Below are 23991 nucleotides of genomic sequence, written 5' to 3' on the forward strand. Positions count from 1 at the left end.
GTAGGGAAATAAAAGCACCACAGCATGATGACTCCGCAAGTACAAACAGAGTTTTGGGTCACACAGCCTGTGGGGCACGTGCCATTAGGGGCTCTGCATTCTTGTCCAGATCCCTTAATATCCATGCCTCACTTTCTTACCTTGAAACTGGGGTGATAATAGCAATACATTGTGCTATTCTAATTAGATATGTTAATGCAAGTGAAACACTTAGCACAGTCCCTAGCCCAGACCAGCAACTCTTATGATCAGCACTGTTTTAGTCATTGGTGACAGTGGTAGTGGATGGTGGTATTATTATTTGGAAGACCAGATTTGGATTAAAAACAATAAGAAAGTTGCTATCCTAACACAATTTTGCTTACTCTATAGTTTCATGACGTCAGCCCAGTACACAATAATTATAGCCAGCTTCTGGTCGAAACTTGGACTGTGTATTTATTCCACACTTATATTTTTGATCTTATAAATTATTTTAGAACAAACATATATTTTCAGCCTTGTCAAGGCAAGTTTTTTTGATTACTGTGGGTAAGTGATGGGAGAATAAAAGAATAAATTATTTTTAAAGGCATCTCAAATTGCTTTACAAGCGGTAATATATGTACAGACACTCACCAAGCCACAGAACTCCTGAGTAGATTTGATTTAAACCTTATTTCTAAATGATATTCATCTACAATGCAATCCTATGTAATTTGGTGGGACAGTTTAGACAATTTCATAAAAGATAGTAATTAAAATAATGAGTGGAGTGCTTAATATGGCTTTCAAAACGTGGTGTCCAGTAAATAGCCAGAGTTGGTGAGTCATTGAAAGGTCCCCATCTCTTGTTTTTCAGCTTGACCATCTCGGCAGAGTGCCCAATGCAACTTGAAGACTTCCCGATGGATGCTCATGCCTGCCCTCTCAAATTTGGCAGCTGTAAGTTATTTTCACAAGTAAGAATCATGGATATATTTAGGGGGTTATGTCCCCCAAAGACAGAGAATCATTTAGGTTCTATATGTGAGTAAGAATGAGATGAGCTGCAGTCTGCTTGGGAAGTCTGGAGAGTATGGTGGGACACACACCAGGCTGGTTTCCTTGCTTGTAACTGAGAATGCAAATGGAGGCACTTGCCCGTTAGGGTATGCTCCTCGGAAAGCAGTTCTCTACCCCTAGACCTGCACCAGCAATTCTTTCTTGTCTTCACTTCTCAGATTGCAGGTCACGTCCTCCAACAGCACTTAATCACCCAATTTCGGTTACCCACCTGATAACTCCTTATTGCATGGTAATTATTGCTATGTTGAGTCACTTCTCAGATGTTCCATATGAACATTTGATTATTTATATGTGGGTTATTTAATTTTTAAACAGTTTGGGGATTTTCCTGTTATCTTTCTGTTACTGATTTCTAGTTTAATTCCATTAGAGTCAGAGGACACCCTCCATATGGTTTCAACTTTCTTTACATTTATGGGGGTTTATTTCATGGCTCAGAATAGGATTCATTTTGATATTTGTTCTGTGAACACTTGAAAGTCATGTGTACTTTGCAGTTGCTTGGTGGAATGCTCTACAAGTATTGATTAAATCCTATTGATTATGGTGTTGTGAGTTCTATATTATTTGCTGATTTTCTGTCTTCATCAATTGTTGAGAAAGAGGTGCTGAAGTCTCTGACTGTAATTGTGCAGTTAACTATTTCTACTTTCAATTCAGTGGGTTTTTTGTTTCATATATTTCTCAGCTGTTATTTGGTGTGTACACATTCAGGATTATAATTTCTTATGGATGAATTAACCCTTTATGATTGCATAATGTTCATATCTGTCTCTGGTAATTTTCTTTGCTTTGAATTCTACTTTACCTGAAATCCATATGGCCACTCTTTCTTTCTTTTGATTAATATTTGAATGATGTATATATTTCCATATGTTTACTCTAAGCATCATTACATTAAAATGAGCTTCTTGCAGATGGTGTATAGTTGGGTCATATTTTTTAATTCACTTTGCCAGTCTTTATTTTCAATTGGTGTATTTTCATAATTTACATTTTATGGAACTATTGGTATGTTACAACTTAAGTTTGCCATTTTATTTGATTTTTTGGTCTTCCATTCTCTATGTTTTCCATTTCTCTATTTTCTTTTTCCTGACTCCCTGTGGGTTAGCTGAACATTTATTATGATTCCATTTTTATTTATTTACAGTGTTTTTGTGTATATCTTCTTGTACATCTTTTTTAATTTTATTTATTTATTTTTGTCTGCGTTGGGTCTTTGTTGCTGCGCATGGGCTTTTCTCTAGTTGCGGCAAGTGGGGGCTACTCTTCGTTGCGGTGCACGGGCTTCACATTGCAGTGGCTTCTCTTGTTGTGGACCACGGACTCTAGGTGCACAGGCTTCAGTAGTTGTGGTACATGGGCTCAGTAGTTGTGGCTCACGGGCTTAGGTGCCCCACAGCATGTGGAATCTTAGTTCCCTGACCAGGGATTGAATGCACGTCCCCTGCATTGTAACAGATTCTTTACCACTGGACCACCAGGGAAGTCCCAAGCCATTCTTTTAGGATAGACTGCTGGCAATAAATTCTCTTAGTTTTTCTTCATCTGAAAATACCTTGATTTCTCCCTTCATACCTGAAGAACATTTTTAATGAATATAAGATCCTGTTCTGACAGTTCTTGTGGCATTTGAAAAATGTGCTACTTTGCTGTTGCCTCCATGATTTCTGATGAGGAATCTGCTATAATTCAAACCATATTTTCTTTATAGGTGAGATATCTTTTCTCTCTCTCTTTTTTTTTTTTTTTTTTTTTGCAGTACGCGGGCCTCTCACTGTTGTGGCCTCTCCCATTGCGGAGCACAGGCTCCAGATGCGCAGGCTCAGCGGCCATGGCTCACGGGCCTAGCTGCTCTGCGGCATGTGGGATCTTCCCGGACTGGGGCACGAACTCGTGTCCCCTGCTTCGGCAGATGGACGCTCAACCGCTGCGCCACCAGGGAAGCCCTCTTTTCTCTCTTGTTGCTTTCAAGTTTGTTCTTTGACTTTAGTTTCAGAAGTTTGACTATGATGTGTATTAGTGTGGATTTCTTTGGGTTTACTGATTTGGGATTTACTCCACTTCTTGAATCTATAGATTTTGGTCAAATTTAGGACGTTTGACCAGTTATTACTTTGAATACTTTTTCTGCCCCATCCTCTTTCTCTTCTTCTCTCCTGACTCAAATGACATGAATATTAGATCTTTTGTTGTATTCCCACAAGTACGGAGGCTCTTTTCACTTTTTTTTCTATTACATTTGTGTATGGTCACAGGCCCCTCCAGATGGCTGTTCCCTTGTTCTCTGTATATCCCTTGCCTGACCAGTGCCTGCTTCACCTACACCCTACTCATATGACTGACCTACATACCTGCCCCAGGCCCCAGCTAATGACTGTTCTAGCTTTAGATAAGAACTCTCCACTCTGCTTATCAAAGGGGTGGTGATGGACAGACCCCTCTGCTGGTTTCCCTGGTAACCAATGAGGTAACCTGATATAATTTCCCTCTATAACTGGCAATTTCTCCTTCCACCCCGGGAGCAAAGACGGCCTCATGTCCTGCCTGCCATCTGCCAAACATGGTGGGGTGTCACTCCAGGACCTTGCTTCAGAGTTGTAAGTTCCCCCATCCATTAAACCATTGATGTTTCTGTCACTGGCTCTTTCTTCAGTCTTAAGGATGGGAAAGTAGAGGCCTTGTAGACCTGCAGGGTGCAGCCCAACACTCTGTTTTTCAGATCACTTAATTTTGATTGTTCTATCTTTAATTTTACTGATTCTTTCTTTTGTCCCCTTCATCTTTCTGATGAACTCATTTACTGAGCTTCTTATTATGGTTATTGTTTTCTTTAATTTTATGTGTCAACTTGGCTGGGCCACAGGATGCCCAGATATTTGGTCAAACCTTATTGTAGGCATGCATGTGAGGATATTTTTGGATAAGATTAGCATTTAAATTGGTTGACTGAGTAAAGCAGATTGCACTCCCTAATGTGGATGGGTCTCATTCAATCAGTTGAAGACCTGAATAGAACAGAAGGGCTGACCTTCCCATGGGTAAGAGGAAACTCCTGCCCAATTGCCTTGAGCAGGCAATGTTGGTCTTTTCCTTCCATGAAAACTGAAACAGCTCTTCTTGGGTCTCCAGCCTAACAATTCTCAGACTGGAACTACACCATCAGTTCTCCTGGGTCTTCAGCTTGCTGATTGCAGATCTTGGGACTTCTCAGCTCCCATTATTGCATGAGACAATGCCTTATAATAAACCATGTATGTATGTGTGTGTGTCTCTCTCTCTCTATATATATATGTATATATATATGTAAATATATGTATATGTATATATGTCTATATATGTCTATATATATAGAGAGAGAGACACACACACACACACACACACATATATGTATATATATCCTATTGTTTCTGTTTCTCTGGAGAGCCCTGACTAATACAGATTTTGGTTATGAGACATGGGTGCTACTGTAGCAAATACCTGGAAATGTGGATGTGGCTTTAGAACTGGGTAATGGATAGAGGCTGGAGAGTTTTGTGGTGCATGTTAGAAAAAGCCAAGATTACTATGTAGGGACTGTTGGGTGAAACATGGATGTTAAAGGAGATACTGGTAAGGGCTCAGAAAGAAAAAAGAGAGCTAGAGAGAAACCTTTCTTCTTCTTAGAGAATACCCAAAGAATCATGAACAAAATGCTGGTTGAAACTTGGATGTTAAAGGTCTTCTGGTGAGGTCTCAGACAGAAATGTGGGACAGATTATTGGAAAGTGGAGGAAAGTTGCTGCTTGTTATGAACTGGCAAAGCACTTGACTACAATGTGTTCCAGTGTTTTGTGGAAGGTAGACCTTGTGAACAATGAAATTGGTTATTTAGTTGAGAAGATTTCTAAGGAAAGTGCTGGAGGAGTGGCTTGGTTCCTCTTGGCAGCTTAATAGTAAAATGTGGAAGGCAAGAGCTGAATTAAAGAAGGAATTGTTAAGACAAAACAAAAAATGAAAAAAAAAAACAGAACTTAAAGATTAGGAAAATTCTCATACTCATATTGCAAAAAAAGAGGAAGTTTCTTCAGGAGAGAACACCAAATAAAAAGGTTACCCATGGTGTTATTGGCCATCTCAACAGAAGACAGGAAGAAAGACCCCAAAGGCAATTCAGAGACCGTCAGGGCTGCCAGTCCCACCCCAAGTGCAGAGTGCACAGGCCCAGGGGGCCAGATGGCCTCCAATTGGGCTTCAAAGGGCAGGGCTGCCACCTAGCAGAGCCCTGGGTGCCACACTTTGCAGGGCAATGGGCATGAGGCTGCTGCCTCAGAACATTGAACCAAGGAGAATTATTCTCAAGCCTTAAGATCTAATGGAACTTGCCCTGCTAGGTTTTGGACTTGCTTGGGACTTGTCACTCCTTATTTCCTTCCACATTCTCCCTTTTGGAACGGGAATGTCTATCCTATACCCATCCCACCATCATATTTTGGAAGCAAATAACTTGTTTCACAAGTTCACAGCTGGAGAGGAATTTTGCCTCAGGATGAATTGAGTCTAGATGACATTTAGATGAGACTTTTGACCTTAGATGCTAGAGTTGATACTTGGAATGAGTTAAGACTTTGGGGATACTGGGATGAAATGAATGTATTTTGCAAGTGAGAAGGACATGAATTTTGTGGGGCCAGTGATAGAACACTATGGACTGAATTATGTACCCCCAAAATTCATATTTTGAAACCCTAATCTCTATTGTTACTGTATTTGAACATAGAGCCTTTGTAATTAAAGATAATTGAAGTCATAAAGGTAGAACCCTCATCTGATAGGATTGATGCCTTTATAAGCAAAGGAAGAGAGAAATCTCTCTCTGTCTCCACATGCATGCAATGAAGAAAGGCCATGTGAGAACACAGTGAGAAGGCAGCCCTCTGTAAGCCAGGACAAGAGTCTTCACCAGAAATTGAATCTGCTAACATTTTGATCTTGGACTTTCCAGCCTCCAGAACTGTGAGAAAATAAATTTTGATTGTTTAAGCCAATCAGTCTATGGTATTTTGTTATGGTAGCCCAAGCAGACCAACACAAGTGCTAATACTTGTCTTTGGTTTTTCTTTCTCTCTTCTCTTTCTTTGCTGAGACTTTCTATTTTTTCACTTGTTTCAGGCATGTTTGTAATTGGTTGTTGCAACATCTTATGGTTGCTGCTTCAAAAATTCTTTTTTTAAAAGGATTTTCAAAAGGTAATTTTTTAAAAGGTAATTCTGACATCTCTGTCATATTTTCTTTGGTATCTATTGATATTTTTAAAAATTCAGTTTGATCTTCCTGGTTGTTGTTAGGACACATGTTTTTTTATTGGAACCTGGACATTTTGTGTATTATGTTATGACAATCTGGATTTTATTGAAACCTTCTGTTTTAGCTAGATTTTTTTAAACCACTGCTCTGGCAGAGAAAGGTGCAGCACAGCCTCATTACTGCCAGGTGGGCTTCCCTTCAGCCTCCACTGACAAAGGGGTGACTGGGCTCTTGCTCCTGCTGGGTGGATGCAGGACTCCGAGCTCTATACAGGTCTTCACTGACACCGTGTAGGGGAGGGTGGACTTGGGGTGGCAGGAGTCTGAGCCTCCACTAAACTTCCTGTGACACAGCCCCAGCAAGGAGCAGGAGGACATGCTCCTACTGATTAGGGTGGGAGTCCAGGCTCCCCACTTGGCCTCTAGCCCACTACAGAGAATTGGCATCAGTACTGCCCAGCAAGGATGAAAGCCCTGCTCCCTCGTGTTGGACCTTTGCTGATACCTGCTGAGTGTGAAAGCCTAGGATCTCCACTCTCTTTGCTGGCCTGGGGTGGAGTAGGGCAGCATCTTTTCAGTGGTATTTGACTGGAGTTGAGTGATATTTTCTGTCTTTATAGGCTGACCCTTTCCTGCTCCTTTCATGTGGTGTCCAGAGTTAATAGTTGTTACCTACTAACAGCAACTCAGCCATTACTGGCAAGGAACTTCCTTCGATTCTGAGGGTTTCCTTTTATATTGCGTCTATAATTCCAAAGGGATTTGGGGGATTAGGAGAAATAAGTATGTGTGATGAGCTAAAAATTAAGTTGGATGGGAATAACTCATTTTTTTCAAACTATGATCTTCAAATGGCATGGAGAGATAAAACATACATTTATTTTGGGGAAGTAGCATAATGGAAAGGGACTCTCACTAGGATTTATTTAAACCACTTACTGCCATCAGATAGCTGTGCACATCAGTAGTTGGGACAAAGCCTTCAAAAGATCCCTAGGGCACCTCACTTGATTCATGTCTCTAAGAGGAAAATGAGTTGTATAACTTAAAATTATGCTACTCTTTGTACCTGAAAATTATGCTCTTCATTTGATCAAAGGTAAAAACACTAAAAGTCAAAGATTGTTATTTTTTCATCATTAGTTAAATAAATTCAAGTCAATGTGATATTCAGATTTAATGGCAATGGTGTGCAGGACAGGAGCACAAAAGTAATTTTTGGTGAAAATAAGTATGTGAGCTTTTAACCCTTCTTCATATCATCTCATATTCAACTACTCACCAGCTGCAGTTATATCATTTATCATATTTAAAGCTAAAATATGCATCTGATAGGATCTTTTCATTTCAACATTCAACCAAACAAAACAAGATCAATTTATATATATATATATATATACACACATATATAAATTTATTCATTTCTTGAACTCCATAGAGAGACAAAACCAATACAACCATTTCTTCAACTCAGTAGGGATATTGAACTCTCATGCCAAATTTCTTTTTATCTGCCTGATATTTGAAGACTGGTTTGAAATAGATGAGATCTCTTATTTATATTTCCTCTTATTATCTTTACTATGATATACAAGGCAGTTTAAAAGATTTTCCTGATATATCATGTTTGCATACAATTGATCAAGAGCTAGAAAACTGCATAAACTTCACCTTTCCTCAGCTTGTATAGTTTCAGCTCAGGACTTAATACGTTTAAGAGAAGAAATGCTATTCAATGAAGTGTTTTTCTTACTTGTCTTTCATCTTTTGGATTTACTAAAAATAGCTGCTTGGCCAAGTAGTTCACTTCTACCAACAGCATCGGAGCCTGCAGAGGCTAAATGTGATAGTATAATGAGTTTCAAATTACCCAATTCAACAGTTCTCTGCTATTAGGAGACAAAGCAATGCAAACAGTCGTCATTATTCTAACAAGCCACATGCTCTGGCTTCTCTAATGCAGAGCTGGGTTAACAGACATTTCTGTTATTGCTATCTCCTCTCTCAAGAATTCAAACAGTTGTTGAAATTAGCCCTGGCTTATAGATGGATACTTCCCAGTACATAAGGAAATTCCTTAAATATAATGGCATGGCTTACATTTGGAAGCAAATGCTTGAACAAATCAAGACCATTTAGAAAAGAAAAAAAAGCAATTTTTTTGTTAATTTTATTTGTGAAATGGTGTCTTAAGTATTAGATTAAGTCATGAGAAAACATCTGGATTCATGAAAATATATTCTATATTAGACATGGACACTGTTTCAGTGGATCTCCAGTAGAGAGAATTACAGACCATCGGGGGTAGATGTCATGGGAGTAACCTGTCAGCGCATTCAGACATGTGGGATTACAGCTCCGCTCCTGCCTTGGTCATGCCCAATACGGAGCGACTCAGCTCACCTGTCGGTGGTCTAGAGCGCAGGTTTCGGAGTGCCTGATGTGAGGTCTTAGAAATACATTGAAGTTTTGTCTGTGTTGTGTGTTAGTTAACCTTGATTACTATCTAACAGCTATGTCGAGTGCGCTCTGCACTCAGCACTCTGCTAGGTGCAGTAAGAAAAAGAAGTTTGACCAGTGCTCAAGGAGCTGATGATGGACATGTTAGATATCAGGTTAAAACCCTTGTGAAAGTGAAGGCCATTTGGGGAACCTCCTCATGGGGGTCATATTTTGAACTGAGCCTGGAAGGATTTGGATAGAAGAAGGTATAATGGAAATAAGGACAAAACACAAATGACAGGTGATCAGTTAGTGGAGGACACCCTTCGGGGAAGTGACAGGACAGTGTTACAACCCAGATAGGAAGGGCCTTAAATCCCAAAGTGTAGAAGTAGTAGGCAGAGCAGTGATGTTGTGGAGTAAGGGGAGGATGTGCTGAAATCACTATATTGGAAGTGAAACCAAGCACTTGGAATGCCATGAAGCAGTAGAAGTGATGAGAGCTGAGAGCAGGGTGGTGGCTGGTGTGACAAGTGGATTTTGAGATGGACTCTGGGCGTGTGTATAAGAGTCAAAGATGGCATCATGATTTTAAGACCAGGTGACTTGGAAAATACTATTTTCTATGAGAAATTGGAAGTAATTGGAAGGAGCTGCTGATTTGAATGTATAAAAATCTAATCAGTTTATGAGAGAGTAAGAAAGTGCGTGGAGGGATTTCCTCCTCATACTCCCGGCCTTTGACCTGCCTCTCACTCTTCTTCACAAAGGAAGCAGCTTTTCTGCTGGGAGGGTGACAGCCCTTTGTCCTTTCCTGATTTGGTCCCATTTAAGTCTATAAACACAGAGAACACGGTCTCTTGACTCTCCCTCAGACCAGCCGGGACAGTGACCCCAAGTAATTTTACAAGGACCTGACTGTGGGGTGGTGATGGGCCATGTGACTAGCAAACCTCAGGCTTCCAGTGTCGCTTCCTGGGTAACAGGGCAGCAGTGTTATCTGTTCATCTCCATCTGCAGAGAGCTGCACTCACTTCCCAGTTGATTCTGGGCAAGGAAAGTGGCCTGGCAAAGCCCCACTGATCTAATTGTTACCTGCTTAATTGAAAGCAGGGATATTGGTTGTGCACTAGGCCATTAGAAATAACGTAACCACAGACATTTATATTTTACAAATTTTCTAATTTAGAATCAATGTGTCAGGTATCGACTTGGTTTTCAGCTCAAGAGACTGAGACTCGGTACCGTTGAGGATGGGCAGGTCACGCAGGTGATGGGTGGTGAGGTCACCTGGGGAAGGTACTCTGCCCGTTCCCACCTCCAGTTTTAGAAGAGGGAGGAAGGCTGAGGACATGGGTGTCAGAGAACTCAAATCCTGTACATTTTGCAAATAACCAAAATTCCAATTACATTCTAACCTGCATTTCTTCTAACGCCAAAGGCAGTGAATGCACAGAGTAAAAGAGGTTTCCTCACTGGTTACTGGCAGTTCCTGGGTGTCCACGCAGCCTGTCAGATAAGACTAACCAGTGGTCCTCACACACTGGGTTTGCTTTTGACAGACAATTAGACAGTGAATTCATGTAGAAAGATCTCATAAGACTGGATTTGACACCAAGCAAAACTTCTTTCCAACCTATGGCTATGTTTCTTATAGCTACTATTTATTTATAACTGTGTGTCAGGCATGTGCTAAATACTTGACATTCATGAATACACTTTACCCTTAAGCACCCCTAGGTGTTTCCCTCAATCTGCAGATGAGAAAGTAGAGCTTTGAGCATAAAGAGGTTGTCGAAGATCATCCCATAGTGAAGGTCAGACATGTTTCTCTCATAGTTAGGCAAAAACTTATCGCTTCTAAAAGGCCTTGGAAATAAGGGGCTGATGTGCCATTGTGGCCTTTTATTCAGGATTTGCAGTGCCAGAAGTGGACAGACAGGAAGTGTCAACCCAGGGACAGAGCTGCTCTGAAAGCAGTGATGAATTCCCAAGTTAGTTGTGGATGAAAATGTTTCAAACCTTCTTGCCTGGCTCCACTGATGTGTGGTTGGAGGAAGGCAAGCATTATGTTTCTGGAGCTCTAAATCATGACAGATGATGGCAGTATGGCAAACTTGATGGCCTTGTTTACTGTCATCCCCAGATAAGAGATGGGCTGCCACACCTCTGACACACAGAGAAGAATTTAGTGTTGCTAAACGCCCAAGCAGAAAGGCACATGAGTGCCTCATTTATTCCCATCCTTAATTTGATGGCGGAGCAGAACTCTCGGTGTTGAACTGACGTGCCAGAGGCCGCACTGCCTATCATTGCTGCTGTTATCAATGCCATTAACATCATCAATACCAATAGGCCATTTAATATTTACAGTTTGAAAAACCAGAGGATATGAATTATTAATATACATTGTAGGTGACAGTCATACATCACTCTGTGATTTCAAGTAACTTTTATCTAGTTATAATTATTATTTTATTGGGTCCTTATTGTAAGATAAGTATTATTATCCACCCCCACGCCACCCCCCACCAACAATGGAGAAAGAGGCTTGGAGGACTGGTGCCCAGTGAGCCTGCAGGTAACAGAGCCAACCTCTCCCCAGCCACTGATCCCTGCCAGACAGACACGCTTCCCTGGTCAGTGCGCCTCTTAGCCCCAGAGCTCAAGGACAGCCACCCCCCCCAGTCCCACTGAGGAGAGTGATGCCCAGCCTGCAGTCAGGACCATGTCCCCAGCAGTCCAGTCTGCACACCCACCTCTGTGCCTCCACCACCCCACAGGTCCCAACTGCATCCCCACATTCTCAGTCGACATCCCTCCAGGCCACCCGAGGGGTCACCTGCCCCACTCTCCCAAATGCCTCCCTCTTCAGTGTGTTACCAGCTCTTGCCCTCTTTCCCATCTTCCTCGAGAATGATGGGCACTGAGTAGGTAGCTCCATGGGGGAGGGGGAGGGGGAGAGGGGAAGCATAGTTTTCTGTGCTCCACACTCTCTTTTTATTTTTTTCTATTTCTTTTTTATTGAGGTATAATTGACATATAACATTATTTCAGGTGAACAACATAATGAATTTTTTTAACATAGTTTTACATCTTTATTGGAGTATAATTGCTTTACAATGCTATGTTAGTTTCTGCTTTATAACAAAGTGAATCAGTTATACATTTACATATGTTCCCATATCTCTTCCCTCTTGCTTCTCCCTCACTCCCACCCTCCCTATCCCACCCCTCTAGGTGGTCACAAAGCACCGAGTTGATCTTCCTGTGCTATGCGGCTGCTTCTCTCTAGCTATCTATTTTACGTTTGGTAGTGTATATATGTCTGTGCCACTCTCTCACTTTGTCACAGCTTACCCGTCCCCCTCCCAATACCCTCAAGTCCATTCTCTAGTAGATGTTTATTCCCATCTTGCCCTACTAGATGTTTATTCCCATCTTGCCCTACTAGATGTTTATTCCCATCTTGCCCCTAGGTTCTTCATGACCATTTTCTTTTTTTTTTTAGATTCCATATATATGTATTAGCATATGGTATTTGCCGTTTTCTTTCTGACTTACTTCACCCTGTATGACAGACTCTAGGTCCATCCACCTCACTACATATAACTAAATTTCGTTTCTTTTTATGGCTGAGTAATATTCTATTGTATATATGTGCCACATCTTCTTTATCCATTCATCCGATGATGGACACTTAGGTTGTTTCCATCTCCTGGCTATCGTAAACAGAGCTGCAATGAACATTTTGGTACATGACTCTTTTTGAATTATGGTTTTCTTAGGGTATATGCCCAGTAGTGGGATTGCTGGGTCATATGGTAGTTCTATTTACAGTTTTTTAAGGAACCTCCACACTGTTCTCCATAGTGGCTGTACCAATTCACATTCCCACCAGCAGTGCAAGAGTGTTCTTTTCTCCACACCCTCTCCAGCATTTATCATTTCTAGATTTTTTGAGGATGGCCATTCTGACTGCTGTGAGATGATGTCTCATTGTAGTTTTGATTTGCATTTCTCTAATGATTAATGATGTTGAGCATTCTTTCATGTGTTTGTTGGCAGTCTGTATATCTTCTTTGGAGAAATGTCTATTTAGGTTTTCTGCCCATTTTTGGATTGGGTTGTTTGTTATTGAGCTGCATGAGCTGCTTTTAAATTTTGGAGATTAATCCTTTGTCAGTTGCTTCATTTGCAAATATTTTCTTCCATTCTGAGGGTTGTCTTTTGGTCTTGTTTTGGTTTCCTTTGCTGTGCAAAAGCTTTGAAGTTTCATTAGGTCCCATTTGTTTATTTTTGTTTTTATTTCCATTTCTCGAGGAGGTGGGTCAAAAAGGATCTTGCTGTGATTTATATCATAGATTGTTCTGCCTATGTTTTACTCTAAGAGTTTGACAGTGTCTGGCCTTACATCTAGGTCTTTAATCCATTTTGAGATTATTTTTGTGTATAGTGTTAGGGAGTGTTCTAATCTTATACTTTTACATGTACCTGTCCAGATTTCCCAGCACCACTTATTGAAGAGGCTGTCCTTGCTCTACTATACATTCCTACTGCCTTTATCAAAGATAAGGTGACCATATGTGCATGGGTTTATCTCTGAGCTTTCTATCTTGTTCCATTGATCTATCTTTCTGTTTTTGTGCCAGTACCATACTGTCTTGATTACTGTAGCTTTGTAGTATAATGTGAAGTAGGGAGCCTGATTACTGCAGCTCCATTTTTCGTTCTCAAGATTCCTTTGGCTATTCGGGGTCTTTTGTATTTCAGTACAAATTGTGAAATTTTTTGTTCTAGTTCTGTGAAAAATGCCAGTGGTAGTTTGATAGGGATTGCATTGAATCTGGAGATTGATTTGGGTAGTAGAGTCATTTTCACAATGTTGATTCTTCCAATCCAAGATCATGGTATATCTCTCCATCTATTTGTATCATCCTTAATGTCTTTCATCAGTGTCTTATAATTTTCTGCATACAGGTCTTTTGTCTCCTTAGGTAGGCTTATTCCTAGATATTTTTTCTTTTTGTTGCAATGGTAAATGGGAGTGTTTTCTTGATTTCACTTTCAGATTTTTCATCATTAGTGTATAGGAATGCCAGAGATTTCTGTGAATTAATTTTGTATCCTGCTACTTTACCAAATTCATTGATTAGCTCTAGTAGTTTTCTGGTGGCATCTTTAGGATTCTCTATGTGTAGTATCATGTCATCCGCAAACAGTGACAGCTTTACTTCTTCTTTGCCGATTTGGATTCCTTTTATTTCCTTTCCTTCTATGATTGCTGTGGCTAAAACTTCCAAAACTATGTTGAATAAGAGTGGTGAGAGTGGGCAACCTTGTCTTGTTCCTGATCTCAGTGGAAATGCTTTCAGTTTTTCATGATTGAGGACGATGTTGGCTGTGAGTTTGTCATATATGGCCGTTATTATGTTGAGGAAATTTCCCTCTATGCCTACTTTCTGCAGGGTTTGAATGGGTGTTGAATTTTGTCAAAAGATTTCTCTGCATCTACTGAGATGATCATATGGTTTTCCTCCTTCAGTTTTTTAATATGGTGTATCACATTGTTTGATTTGGTATATTGAAGAATCCTTGCATTCCTGGAATAAACCCCACTTGATCATGGTGTATGATCCTTTCAATTGCTGTTGGATTCTGTTTGCTAGTATTTTGTTGAGGATTTTTGCATCTATGTTTATCAGTGATATTGGCCTGTAGTTATCTTTCTTTGTGACATCCTTGTCTGGTCTTGGTATCAGCATGATGGTGGCCTCGAAGAATGAGTTTGGGAGTATTCCTCCCTCTGCTATATTTTGGAAGAGTTTGAGAAGGATAGGTGTTAGCTCTTCTCTAAATGTTTGATAGAATTCGCCAGTGAAGCCATCTGGTCCTGGGCTTTTGTTTGTTGGAAGATTTTTAATCACAGTTTCAATTTCAGTGCTTGTGATTGGTCTGTTCATATTTTCTATTTCTTCCTGATTCAGTCTTGGCAGGTGGTGCATTTCTAAGAATTTGTCCATTTCTTCCAGATTGTCCATTTTATTGACATAGAGTTGCTTGTAGTAATCTCTCATGATCTTTTGTATTTCTGCAGTGTCAGTTGTTACTTCTCCTTTTTCATTTCTAATTCTATTGATTTGAGTCTTCTCCCTTTTTTTCTTGATGAGTCTGGCTAATGGTTTATCAATTTTGTTTATCTTCTCAAAGAACCAGCTTTTAGTTTTATTGATCTTTGCTATTGTTTCCTTCATTTCTTTTTCATTTATTTCTGATCTGATTTTTATGATTTCTTTCCTTCTGCTAACTCTGGGGTTTTTTTGTTCTTCTTTCTCTAATTGCTTGAGGTGCAAGGTTAGGTTGTTTATTCGAGATGTTTCCTGCTTCTTAAGGTAGGATTGTATTGCTATAGACTTCCCTCTTAGAACTGCTTTTGCTGCATCCCATAAGTTTTGGGTCGTCGGGTCTCCATTGTCATTTGTTTGTAGGTATTTTTTGATTTCCTCTTTGATTTCTTCTGTGATCACTTCATTAGTAAGTCGTGTATTGTTTAGCCTCCATGTGTTTGTATTTTTTACAGATCTTTTCCTGTAATTTATATCTAGTCTCATGGCGTTGTGGTCGGAAAAGATACTTGATACAATTTCAATTTTCTTAAATTTACCAAGGCTTGATTTGTGACCCAAGATATGATCTATCCTGGAAAATATTCCATGAGCACTTGAGAAAAATGTGTATTCTGTTGTTCTTGGATGGAATGTCCTATAAATGTCAATTAAGTCCATCTTGTTTAGTGTATCATTTAAAGCTTGTGTTTCCTTATTTATTTTCATTTTGGATGATCTGTCCATTGGTGAAAGTGGGGTGTTAAAGTCCCCTACTATGAATGTGTTACTGTCGATTTCCCCTTTTATGGCTTTTAGTATTTTCCTTATGTATTGAGGTGCTCCTATGTTGGGTACATAAATATTTACAACTGTTATATCTTCTTCTTAGGTCGATCTCTTGATCACTATGTAGTGTCCTTCTTTGTCTCTTGTAATAGTCTTTATTTTAATGTCTATTTTGTCTGATATGAGAATTTCTACTCCAGCTTTCTTTTGGTTTCCATTTGCATGGAATATCTTTTTCCATCCCCTCACTTTCAGTCTGTATGTGTCTCTAGGTCTGAAGTGGGTCTCTTGTAGACAGCCTATATATGGGTCTTGTTTTTGTATCCATTCAGCCAGTCTGCGTCTTTTGGTGGGAGCATTTAATCCATTTACCTTTAAGGTAATTATCGATTTGTATGTTCCTATTCCCATTTTCTTAATTGTTTTGGGTTCGTTATTGTAGGTCTTTTCCTTCTCTTGTGTTTCTTGTCTAGAGAAGATCCTTCAGCATTTGTTGTAAAGCTGGTTTGGTGGCACTGAACTCTCTCAGCTTTTACTTGTCTGTAAAGGTTTTAATTTCTCCATCAAATCTGAATGAGATCCTTGCTGGGTAGTGTAATCTTGGTTGTAAGTTTTTCTCTTTCATCACTTTAAATATGTCCTGCCAGTCCCTTCTGGCTTGCAAAATTTCTGCTGAAAGATCAGCTGTTAACCTTATGGAGATTCCCTTGTGTGTTATTTGCTGTTTTTCACTTGCTGCTTCTAATATGTTTTCTTTGTATTCAATTTTTGACAGTTTGATTATTATGTGTCTTGGCATGTTTCTCCTTGGATTTATCCTGTATGGGACTCTTTGTGCTCCCTGGACTTGATTATTTCCTTTCCCATATTAGGGAAGTTTTCAACTATAATTGCTTCAAATATTTTCTCAGTCCCTTTCTTTTTCTCTTCTTCTTCTGGAACCCCCATAATTCCAATTTTGGTGCATTTAATATTGTCCCAGAGGTCTCTGAGACTGTCCTGAGTTCTTTTCATTCTTTTTTCTTTATTCTGCTCTGCAGTAGTTATTTCCACTCTTTTATCTTCCAGGTCACTTATCCGTTTTTCTGCCTCAGTTATTCTGCGATTGATCCCTTCTAGAGCATTTTTAATATCATTTATTGTGTTGTTCATCATTGCTTGTTTCATCTTTAGTTCTTCTAGGTCCTTTTTAAATGTTCTTTGAATTTTTTCTATTCTATTTCCAAGATTTTGGATCATCTTTACTGTCATTATTCTGAATTCTTTTTCAGGTAGACTGCCTATTTCCTCTTCATTTGTTAGGTCTGGTGAGTTTTTATCTTACTCCTTCATTTGCAGTGTAGTTTTCTGTCTTCTCATTTTGCTTATCTTACTGTGTTTGGGGTCTGCTTTTTGCAGGCTGCAGGTTCATATTTCCCGTTGTTTTTGGTGTTTGTCCCCAGTGGCTAAAGTTGGTTCAGTGGGTTGTGTAGGCTTCCTGGTGGAGGGCACTAGTGCCTGTGTTCTAGTGGATGAGGTTGGATCTTGTCTATTTGTTTGCCAGGTCCACATCTGGTGGTGTGTTTTGGGGTGTCTGTGGACTTATTATTATTTTAGGCATCCTCTCTGCTAATGGGTGGGGTTGTGTTCCTGTCTTGCTAGTTTTTTCGCATAGGGTGTCCAGCACTGTAGCTTGCTGGTCGCTGAGTGAAGCTTGGTGTTGGTGTTGAGATTGATATCTATGGGATATTTTCGCTGTTTGATATCACGTGGAGCTGGGAGGTCTCTTGTGGACCAGTGTCCGGAAGTTGGCTCTCCCACCCCAGAGGCACAGCACTGACTCCTGGCTGCAGCACCAAGAGCCTTTCATCCACACAGCTCAGAATTCAAGGGAGAAAAAGTCAAAAGAAAGAAAGAAAGAGGATTAAAAAAAATAAAATAAAGTAAGATAAAATAAAATAATTAAAATAAAAAATAATTATTAAGAAAAAATATTTTTTTAATAAAAACAAAACTAAACAAAAAAAACGGATGGATAGAACCCTAGGAAAAATGGTGAAAGCAAAGCTATACAGACAAAATCTCACACAGAAGCATACACATACACACTCATAAAAAGAGGAAAAGGGGAAAAAATAATAAATCATGCTCTCAAAGTCCACCTCCTCAATTTGGGATGATTGGTTGTCTATTCAGGTATTCCACAGATGCAGGGTACGTCAAGTTGAATGTGGAGATTTAATCCGCTGTTTCTGAGGTTGCTGGGAGAGATTTCCCTTTCTCTTCTTTGTTCGCACAGCTCCCGGGGCTCAGCTTTGGATTTGGCCCTGCCTGTGCGTGTAGGTCACTGGAGAGCGTCTGTTCTTCGCTCAGACAGGACGGCGTTAAAGGAGCCGCTTATTCAGGGGCTCTGGCTCACTCAGTCTGGGGGGAGAGAGGGGCACGATGCGCAGTGAGCCTGCGGCGGCAGAGGCCAACGTGACATTGCAGCAGCCTGAGGCGCGCTGTGCGTTCTCCCGGGGAAGTTGTCCCTGGATCCCGTGACCCTGGCAGTGGTGGGCTGCACAGGCTCCCCAGAAGGGAGGTGTGGATAGTGACCTGTGCTCGCACACAGGTTTCTTAGTGGCGGCAGCAGCAGCCTTAGCGTCTCATGCCCGTCTCTGGGGCCCGCGCTGTTAGCCACGGCTCGCGCCAGTCTCTGGAGCTCCTTTACGCAGCGCTCTTAATCCTCTCTCCTCGCACCCCAGGTAACAAAGAGGGAAGAAAAAGTCTCTTGCCTCTTCGGCATGTCCAGACTTTTTCCCGGACTCCCTCCCGACTAGCCATGGTGCACTAACCCCTTCAGGCTGTGTTCACGCCGCCAGTCCTCTCCCTGCGCTCCGACCGAAGCCCGAACCTCAGCTCGCAGCCCCACCCGCCCTGGCGGCTGAGCAGACAAGCCTCTCGGGCTAGTGAGTGCTGGTCGGCACCGATCCTCTGTGCGGGAATCTCTCCGCTTTGGCGTCCGCACCCCTGTTGTTGTGCTCTCCTCCGCGGCTCTGAAGCTTCCCCCCCTCCGCCACCCGCAGTCTCCGCCCGCGAAGGGGCTTCCTAGTGTGTGGAAACCTTTCCTCCTTCACGGCTCCCTACCACTGGTGCAAGTCCCGTCCCTGTTCTTTTGTCTCTGTTTATTCTTTTTTCTTTTGCCCTACCCAGGTACGTGGGGAGTTTCTTGCCTTTTGGGAGGTCTGAGGTCTTCTGCCAGCATTCAGTAGGTGTTCTGTAGGAGTTGTTCCACGTGTAGATATATTTCTGATGTATCTGTGGGGAGGAAGGTGATCTCTGCGTCTTACTCTTCTGCCATCTTCCCCTGGCCTCCCCCGTACTCTCTTTAGATACATGTCTGTGCTCCCAGTCTTTCCTGACTCTCAGAACTGCCCTGGTCACTGAGACCTATTGCCCCAAGGTTTGAGCTTCTTTTTCTTTTTGAGCTTTGGGATTCACATTTTCCAACCCACTCACATCTTCCTGGGGTTATGGGGGACCCCATAACTCTTTTGGCCAGGGTACAGACTCACAGCCCACGTGGGGATTGGGACTGGAGTGGGGGTTGTTAGTGGGACATTGGCAGCCTTCCTCACTGCAAATGTAGCCAGGAAAGGGGAGGCCAGCTTCACAGTGCAGCAGCTCTGCCTGCTATGAGGCAGAGGAGCTGGGGGAAGATGCAGGACAGTGGCACAGGACAACAGGAGCACAAGTTGCCTGAGCCAGTCTGGGGACTGCCAGGAGATCCTGCCTCATCACGATGTACCGTCCACTCCATACTCACAGCCCCAGCTAGAGTCCAGTGTGGCCACTCTGCTCAAGTCCATGTCTCAGTACCACGGCCCTTCAGTATTCAGGGTCCTGTAGCATCTAAATAATAGGAAGATAGAAATCTCATGTCTTTTATGGGGAACTTGGGGCACCATCCAAGTCTCAGCATATGCCTGGTGGTGTCTGTGACCAAACACTTAGAAAGCAGCTTGCCAGGGTGGAGCACATCGTCAGGCTTCACCTCCCTCATCCCCAGCCATGTTCCCCCAGTAGAGAAGGGAAATTACGGCAGAAGGCACTGTGTTGGGTAGCTCCAGTGCTGTCCATGTGAAATCAACACTTCTGTAATACCTGAAACTTGGAAATGGAAGGTCATGCTAATTTAAAAAAAACATGACAAGAACACTCAACCTCCACCTGCTGTGTAAGTCAAGTGTAGCATCCATGTTATTCCATTGACTGCTGTAGCTGGTCTACTCTATTTACGTCCTTCTGTTTCATATCTTACTAATATGCAGATGAACATTGGAATCATGTCGCTAATTCTCAGGGTTCTGACCACCCCCTCGCCGAGCAGCCTTCTGATAAGTTGGGATCCCATATGGCTTTGCTCAGAGACAGGATGCACTGGTTATTGGAACCATGTTGAGTAACACACATCTGGAGGGAGAATGTCTAGCACAAGAAAGAAAGTGATACAATTTCATTGAAAGATATTTCAACCTAGAAGACTATTTTGTGTTGCTCTCAGCTCATACATTAGCAGTCAGAAATGTTCTGTGACTGAGAATGCCTGGGGTGCTCATCTGGGCCCATACTACCCATGGCAGCCCCTCAAACATTCCCTGACCAGAGGCAACGCTGAGGCTGGACTGGCCTTTGTGGTTCCTATGACGATTGCAAGGCATTCTCAGCAACAACCACCAGGGAACTTTGAAAAAACAAGGCTTATTACTCAAAGGTCTCAGAGGGTACACAGCACACCCAGGGCTACACAGCACTGTCACGGGTAAGGGAGAGAGAATGAGTGCAGACCCAGGGCTCTACCCTTATTGGGGTCCAGGGTGGGGTGCTTAGGGTTTCACCAGTTCAATCTTTATTGGCAAATTTAAAACATAAGAACAGGAATTAGGCACTCTAACTAGGGAGAAGTGGGGTCATCAAATGACCAGTTATCTAGGTCACCTTGGGCTTTCTAGAAGGGGAACTGCATGGGTGGAGCTGCCCTTTATCTAGTAGTGTAGCTAGGAATATGCCTATGTGAGGTGGATGCCTTTTAAATAGTTGCCTCGGCAATGGAAAGCTTAATGCCAGGCACTTACATTACAATCAAAAAGGCTTACTGTCAGGCACTTTCACTCCAAAGACCTAAATACACATCAATTCTGTGATAAAAAGACTCAATACCATAAGATGTCATGTCTCCCCAATCTGTAATCTATAGATCCAATTCATGTTCAACATAAATTTCATCAGAGTATTTTTGGGGAAGCCTGATGAGCGGATTCTAACATGTATATGGATGAGCAGAGGACCAAGAACAGCCAGGGCCCCATGAAGAAGAAAAGGGGGCACCTCACCCTTCCAGCTATTCTTGTCTAGAATTCTAAGGTCTGCGTAGTTAAGACAGGGGAGATTGAAATTGGAGTAGAAAAAAGGAGCAGAACAGAGAATCCCGCAAGAGAGAGCCCTTGCCTGATGGAGACCTTACTTGTCAGAACGGGCCCTGCAAGTATGTGGGTGGGAGGGACAGCTTAATGATTTCGGTGGCAGCACCAAAAACCACATGGAGAAGATCTGATTGAATGCTTATGTAGGAAAATATATACAGAAGTCAACTGTCTGTGATCAAGGCCCTAATGGTTAAAGATGGAGCATTCCAGCTTTGATACTACATGTGTAACATCAGGAAGGCCTCCAAAATAAGATGCAGAAAGATTAAAAGGTTGATAAATTTGACTAACTTAACATACATTTATCAAACTTTTTTAAAAAAATGAACAAAGTGAAATAGCCACAAACTTGAAGAAGACATTTGCAACACATGGAGCAAAAAAAAAGTATGTATATCAGAATATATTTGAAAGCATGAATCAAATGAGTAAAAAACACAAAACAGATTTCACAAAGAAAACATAGGCAAGGCAAAAAAAGCCCCTTTGTTTAGTGATGTCTGCCCAGAAGGTACAACTACAAAGTAAACAATGCAATGATTATCATAAAGTTCAGAATACCACCTGTGGGGAGAAAGTGAGCCTTTGGTGAGTCGTGAGCGGAGGGCCTAGAAGGTTCTGACGTTTTCCTCTGTGTTAAGCTCAGTGTTTGCTACATACATGCTTGTTTTATTATTTTCCAAGTGTTACGTATACTCTTTTGCACATAAAGCAAGGATAAGGAAGTGATGTGCACTAGCAAAGAAACTCCCACACTTAGTGGGAACATGGCTCATTACTAACGTGACCTCTTCTGGCTCCTTCTGTGAAGACCTCATCACGTGTGTAGTCCTGCTTGTCTGCCCCAGCAATGGCCACACCAGGAGCCCATTCGCAGTGCCGGGCACCAGCCCTGCCTGGTGGAGTCCCGGAGCCTTCTGTCCTGCTTAGGGATGCCTTCCCTGCCAGCCCATCCTATCTCCTGAGACGTCTGCAGAGGCCTCCCTGTGAGGGTGCACGGGTTCTGTTCCATCTGGAGTTGGCGTCAGGCTGAGAGCCAAGCACACAGCCTTGTCCAGAAGGCATTGGGTGCTGTGTGTGGCAGCTGGGAAGATGCACTGGTTTGTACTACAAAGGGGATGTGCAGGTTTACCTTCAGGGCCCTCAAGAGCCATGGGGAACACTTGAGCTCCCCTGTTCCTTAAAGCCAACTGCTCCTCTGGAACTGCTCTTGCTGACGTTAACAGATGCGACGAGGCCCTGAGGCCACTTCTCAGCTGTCCTCTGAAGCCTGTGACACAAGCCCCTGGGAAGCACACTCCCCATGTCCTCCCACTGCAGTGGCCACTGCTCCAGTGGCTCTGCAGCTCCATCCTCACCTTCCCAACCTCTAAGCCCTACAGCGCCCTCCCCTCCACCAACATTCACTCTGTAGGTGACCCTGTCACCAGCCCCTGCTTCAAGTGACATCTGTGTGCCGATGCCTCAAGAAGTCACATCCTCACCAGGGACCAATCCCATGAACTCCTGACTTGTGTGGCCCACTGTCTGCTCAGCATCCCAAGGAGACCTCTCATAGGCTTCTTAACCCTGAAATGTCAGCTGCTCTTTCCTCAGAAGCTAGGTTGTTCCAGAATCTTTGCCATCCTAGAGTGCAAATGACCCATCCAGATGCCTGGTTTGGTCACCCTCTTCCTCTCACAGCTCACATCTGATTTGTTAGCTGATTGGATGACCCTTTCCTTTAAAATGTATCCCTATTTTCTCCTCTTTTTACCACTTCCAGCCACTATCATCTTTCACCTGAATTATTTTAATATTGCCCTTAAGCACTCTCCTGTTTCTGTTCTCCTCCCCACCCCCGCATTCTAGTCTCCTATTTCAGCCAAATGGGTCCTTTTATAGCATGAACTAGGCTATGTCACTTACTTGCTTATCCCCGCCCCCACCTTCCTGGCTAGCTCAGAGTAAAAGGCAAAGGCCTTAAATAGCCTTGAGGCAAAGTTTATCTAGTCTTTTCCTCTGCCCTCTGCTGTCTACCCTGTCCAGCCACACTGCCCACCTGCCTTCTCCTCAGGCATTGTAGGCACACTCTTGCCCCAGGACATGTGCACCTGCAGTGCCCTTTTCTGGGATACATGTCCTTCTGACAACCATGTGGCAGGCTCCTGCACAGCCCTTGGGTCTCTTAAGTTATGCCTTCCCAGATTACCTTATTTAAAATAGCACCTCTTTCCTCTTCATAGCTTATATTTCTCCATAGCACTTACTACCACCTCACATGAAACATGTCTTATGTATATTTGTCTCCTTCCTCTGGGAGAGAGTCTTCTGTTTATCAGTCTATCTACCTGTTCCAGTTTTCTACTGCCATGACAAATTATCACAAACTTAGCAATTTAACTGAAGCAACACATTTATTAAGTAACCTTATTGTAGTGATCATTTTGTAATATGTATCAATACATGTATAAAATCATGATGCTGTACACTTTAAACTTATACAATGATACATGTTAATTATATCTCAATAATCAAAAACGTGTATTATCTTACAGTTCTGTAGGTCAGAATACAGTGGATTTGCCTAGTGTTTCAGCTCTGGGTCTCCCACGGCCAGAATCATGGTGTCAGAAGGGCTGCTTTCCCTTCTGGAGGCTCTAGGGACAAATCCACATCCAGCTTCTCTCAGGCTGTTGGCAGGATTCAGTTCCATGGGTTGTAGGTTGAGGTCCCTGTCTCCTGCTGGCTGTCACCTGAGGGAGTCATTCTTGCCTTCTATGGGCTGCCCACATACGTTGGCTTATGGCCCCTTCCTCCACCTTCAAAACCAGCAATGGCAGTCAAGTCCTTTCTTTCTGCTTCGAATCTCTCTGAGCTGGGTCTCTCTGACTG

At 42.2% G+C, this 23991-nt stretch overlaps 1 protein-coding gene across 3 annotated transcripts in view; it reads left to right on the forward strand.

Moving 5' to 3' along the window:
• The window catches only part of GABRA5 (gamma-aminobutyric acid type A receptor subunit alpha5), a 104338-nt gene that overhangs the window by 61156 nt on the left and 19191 nt on the right, over window positions 1-23991 (forward strand). For all 3 annotated transcript variants that reach the window (XM_007455040.1, XM_007455041.1, XM_007455042.1), the window contains one exon: window positions 842-924. In XM_007455040.1, the coding sequence (XP_007455102.1) occupies window positions 842-924 (83 nt within the window). The remainder of the gene's footprint in view (window positions 1-841; window positions 925-23991) is intronic.

Source organism: Lipotes vexillifer, unplaced genomic scaffold (genome assembly GCF_000442215.2).
Source record: "Lipotes vexillifer unplaced genomic scaffold, Lipotes_vexillifer_v1.1 scaffold187, whole genome shotgun sequence".
NCBI lineage: Eukaryota > Metazoa > Chordata > Mammalia > Artiodactyla > Lipotidae > Lipotes > Lipotes vexillifer.